General features: G+C 40.8%; 1 protein-coding gene across 1 annotated transcript in view; it reads left to right on the top strand.

Moving 5' to 3' along the window:
• Window positions 1–5,040, top strand: part of DNAJC8 (DnaJ (Hsp40) homolog, subfamily C, member 8) — a 35,766-nt gene that overhangs the window by 22,421 nt on the left and 8,305 nt on the right. Inside the window, exons 6-8 of the mRNA XM_011981759.1 lie at window positions 1,624–1,690; window positions 2,189–2,283; window positions 3,870–3,941. Of these exons, the coding sequence (XP_011837149.1) occupies window positions 1,624–1,690; window positions 2,189–2,283; window positions 3,870–3,941 (234 nt within the window). The remainder of the gene's footprint in view (window positions 1–1,623; window positions 1,691–2,188; window positions 2,284–3,869; window positions 3,942–5,040) is intronic.

Genomic DNA, 5,040 nt, shown 5'->3' with positions numbered 1-5,040 from the left:
AAAAAAAAAAAAAAAAAAAGAATGGAACAATGAATATTCATATATCCACCATCTATATTGAACAATTAATTTCATTAAAATACATGTAGTATTTATTTATTTATTTATTTATTGAGACAGAGTCTGGCTCTGTCACCCAGGTTGCAGTACAGTGTTGCGATCTCGGCTCACTGCAGCCTTCACCTCCCGAGGTCAAGTGATTCTCCTGCCTCAGCCTCCTGAGTAGCTGGTATTATAGATGTGTGCCACCGTGACTGCCTAATTTTTGTATTTTTAGTAGAGATGGGGTTTCACCGTGTTGGCCAGGCTGGTCTTGAACTCCTGACCTCAAGTGATCTGCCAGCCTCAGCCTCCCAAAGTGCTGGGATTACAGGTGGGAGCCACCACTCCTGGCTGACATTGACTATATATTTAACTATATATTTTTGGCTGGATTATTGTAAAGTAAATTGCAATAAACCATGAGGCTTTACCCCTAAATACTTCAGCACGTACCCTTCCCAAATAAAGGACATTTTCTTGCATAGCCACTTATCCCACCTAACAAAATAAGGGCTAATTCCCTCCGATCATCTGAAACCCAGTCTAATAGAGGTTTACAAAGTGCAGATGCCAAAGACTGACTCAGAAGATCTGAGTGTGGAAATTAGAATGCTGGTTTTTTTTCAGAACCTTCACAGGGTTGGAACACAGCCAGAATGAGAAACTGCTTTAGATTAGAAGTTCTTTTAGGAGAGAGATGATGTCTCATACCTACTTTAGCCACCTTAGTGCTCAGTACAGGTTGAGTATCCTTTATCTGAAATGCTTGAGACTAGAAGTATTTCAGATTTCAATTTTTTTCAGATTTTGGAATATTTGCAGAATGCATAATGGTCGAGCATCCCTAATCCGAAAATTCAAAATGTTCCAATGAGCGTTTCCTTGGAGCATCATGTCAGCACTCAAAAAGTTTCAGATTTTTGAGCATTTTGGATTTTGGGTGCTCAGCCTGCATAAGGAACATAATAGGAACTTGATACTTTTCAGTCTCCCTCCTCCCCCAAATTATTACAACATCTTCATAGTGCTAGGCTTCCATTTGTTTTTGTTTTTTTTCCTAGAGACAGGGTCTCACTTTGTTGCCCAGGCTGGAGCGCAGTGGCACAATCTCAACCTCCCAGGCTCAAGTGATTCTCCCACGTTAGCCTCTAAATAGCTGGGACTACAGGCGACCACAACCACGTCTGACTAATTAAAAAAATTTTTTTTTGTAGAGGTAGCGTCTTGCTATGTTGCTCAGACTGGTCTCAAAGTCCTGGACTTAAGTAATCCTCTCACCTCAGCCTCCCAAAGTGGTGGGATGACAGGCGTGAGCCTCTGTGCCTGGCACGTTTGTTCTCAACTTTGTGATTAAAACTGGAGATGTTTCCTAGTTGTACCTTTACCTTTTGGTGCTTGAATTTTGTTAAAGATCAATATTTCTGGGCATTTAAAGAGATTTGTTAATTTTTTAAAATGCTTCTTGCTAAGAGTCTCTTTTTGCCATAGGACCTTAGAGCTTTTGGTTGTAATGAGACAGGGCAGGCTGAAAGTTAGTAAATGTTTCTCTTATTGACAACCCCAACTTTTCTCTTATTGTAGTTATCCATCTTGGTGCATCCTGACAAAAATCAAGATGATGCTGACAGAGCACAAAAGGCTTTTGAAGGTATTTGTAAATTTACCTGCTTCTGAGTATTAGATTGTGAATGGCAGGGCCTAACTATTCCTTGTCCTAGATCAAGCAGAGACTGTTGTAGTTTTGTCTTCTGGTCACCAAGAAGCTGTGGTTTTCAGTAGAGCAGTTGCCATTTCAAAGCAGAATGTTTTGTTTAAGAAGTAAACCTTAACTTTGCTTTGTTAAAACTTTTATATGCCAACAAAGACTGTTATTGCCTAGGATCATTTTTTTTCTTTGAACATAAAGAATTTTATCACTGAATTAAATCCAGATGTGGTGCCTTGAGTATATATTTAATTTTTTCCAAGGCTCTCAAGGAAAGTCATTGCTATAGTTGAATGTTTTTTTTTTTAATTAGTTTAACAATAGTAAATAATTAAAGTAGGGAATGCTTTAGACAGCACAAGTCCATTTACACTGCCTGAGTATAGTTCAGACTTTCAGAGGGTGTTTGCAGAAACAGTTAATTTCAATGTTTTGCATTAGCTGTGGACAAAGCTTACAAGTTGCTACTGGATCAGGAGCAAAAGAAGAGGGCCCTGGATGTAATTCAGGCAGGAAAAGAATACGTGGAACACACTGTAAGTATTTATAGTGCTGCTGTGTTTACAGGAAGTATCAGCAAGCCTTGGGCACCTTGTAGGAGGGTACATATTAACATAGTAATGCCTACTGGCACAACTTGTGGATGCTTATGTGCTCTCCACCACTTTGCTGTGGTGGTCATGAATAGTGTGTGCCTGAAGCTGTAATTCACCCCTAAGAGAAGAACTCAGATGAGGAGTAGCTAGGACACTGCTCCTACCTGTTTCTCTGCCAGTCCTGTGTTGGGGAGAAAGGGTCGTTCTCTCCCTCTCATTGCATATTGCCACTTACTCCATTCTTAGAGTAGAAATATGGAGCAGCCTGTGACCCTTGACTCTTGATTTTTATTCTTGTCCCTGGTGAAGGGTTTGGAACAAGGCTTGTCTAAGGCTAGCAAGAGGATAGGGGTAAACTTTTTTTAAAATATGAGGAGGTTTATGCCCATCTTAATAACAGAGTTGGGAAGAACTCAATTGAAAGAAACTGAGTTGTAGCTGGTGTTATTTTTGTTTGCTCTTGAGGGCCTACATAAGTCTCCCATGTGATGGGAAATGTCAGTATGGCTTTCCTGAGGTAAGAAAGGTCTTTTAACTTTTTACTTGCTGGGGCAAGAATCTTGAGGCCATTTATAAGAGCTGTTTCAATTGTGATTGGATATGACTTTTCACATGAAGAGCTTTGAAATGTGAAACCGAACTTTATAACCATAGTAATGAATCTAGTTTAGGTGAGGAAAATGGATAAGAAGAGGAGACAAAGGGCCCATAACTACGTCCTGTCGGTCATGTGTTGGAAATGGCACTTGTAGGCCCTATCCTTGTAGAAATAGGAAAAGTGCCTGACAGTTTCTCCTTAAATCATTGTGGTAGTTACCCTTCCTATATCTTTTACCTGTAAGAATGTCATCCTTAGGCTTCCTGACCACAGGGTGGCAGTAGGGCCTTTCTGAGCTTAGAGGGCACTTGGCTTTTGCTGGTATAATAGACTGGTATAATAGTTCATGGAGTAGTGTCATTCTTGTATGAATGGGTATATTTAATTTTTTTTTTTTTTTTATCTCAGTAGTGACCAAAGTGATAAAAGTATCAGTTAATATGATGTGTGGTTTAGGGAGGTTCCACGGTGAAAATGATCAAGAATGTAGTTATAGAAATGCCAGAAAAACTACTTGGACATAATGCCACAAATTCTGTAGCTTCTTCTAAAACTTGACAAATATATTTTCTTTGCTCTAAACACATAACCACAAGCCAAGAAAGGTAAATTAGTAGTCTGTTTATTTCATCAAAAACGTTTTGGATCTGATGAGTTGGGGACAACCTCCCGTTGGTCCCCTTTCATCTTTCATTCTTCCTGGTAGATTGGATTTTAGATGAGATTAGAAAACAGACTTGTGGTTCCTAATTGTCCTTGATTCCATTGTTCTTTTGAGGAGGGAGGGGAGGGGCTCATTTTTTTTTTTAATGGAAACTTTTTGCTATACCTGTGCCTACAGAAAGTTACATATATTGTATGTGTACAGCTCAGTGGATATTCTCAAAGCACAGGTGCTCGTCTTTTGATGAAAAAAAATTCTTTTTAGGTGAAAGAGCGAAAAAAACAGTTAAAGAAGGAAGGAAAACCTACAATTGTAGAGGAGGATGATCCTGAACTGGTGAGTTAAATATGGGAAACGCCACTGTATCTTGTGTGACTGAGTCTACGAATTGGTGAGTTACAGAGACAGAAGCCAAAAGAATGATGACTATATGCTATTTCACATTTATTTATTTATTTATTTATTTATTATTTTTGAGACTGAGTTTCACTCTTGTTGCCAGGCTGGAGTGCAATGGCGCAATCTCAGCTCACTGCAACCTCTGCCTCCCAGGTTCAAGCAATTCTCCTGTTTCAGCCTCTCAAGTACCTAGGATTATAGGTGCATGCCCCCACGCCCGGCTAATTTTTGTATTTTTAGTAGAGACGAGGTTTCATCATATTGGTCAGGCTGGTCTCAAACTCCTGACCTCAGGTTATCTGCCCGCCTCTGCCTCCCAAAGTGTTGGGATTACAGGCATGAGCCACCACACCCGGCCTTATTGTTTTATTTTTTATTTTTTGAGATGAACTTTTACTCTTGTTGCCCAGGCTAGAGTGCAATGGTATGATCTCGGCTCACCGAAACCTCTGCCTCCTGAGTTCAAGTGATTCTGCCTCAGCATCCTGAGTAGTTGGGATTACAGGCATGCACCACCACGCCCAACCAATTTTGTATTTTTAGTAGAGACGGGGTTTCTCCATGTTGGTCTCAAACTCCTGACCTCAGGTGATCTGTCCGCCTTGGCCTCCCAAAGTGCTGGGATTACAGATGTGATCTACTGTCCCTAGCTGTCACATATTTTTAATTTTAATTTTAATTAATTAATTAATTTTTTGAGAGGGAGTTACACTCTTGTTGCCCAGGCTGGAGTGCAATGGCGTGATCTCGACTCACCGCAACCTCCGTCTCCTAGGTTCAAGCGATTCTCCTGCCTCAGCCTCCCAAGTAGCTGGGATTACTGGCATGCACCACCATGCCCGGCTAATTTTTAGTAGAGACGGGGTTTCTCCATGTTTTTCAGGCTGGTCTCGAACTCCCGACCTCAGATGATCTGCCTGCCTCGGCTTCCCAAAGTGCTGGGATTACAGGCTACAGGCATGAGCCACCGTGCCCAGCCTCCGGCTAATTTTTTTATATTTTTAGTAGAGACGGGGTTTCATCATGTTGGCCAGGC

Source organism: Mandrillus leucophaeus, unplaced genomic scaffold (genome assembly GCF_000951045.1).
Source record: "Mandrillus leucophaeus isolate KB7577 unplaced genomic scaffold, Mleu.le_1.0 Scaffold23, whole genome shotgun sequence".
NCBI classification, from domain to species: Eukaryota; Metazoa; Chordata; class Mammalia; order Primates; family Cercopithecidae; genus Mandrillus; species Mandrillus leucophaeus.
The sequence above is the reverse complement of the archived record's forward strand: the minus strand, read 5'-3'. Positions and strand labels throughout refer to the sequence as shown.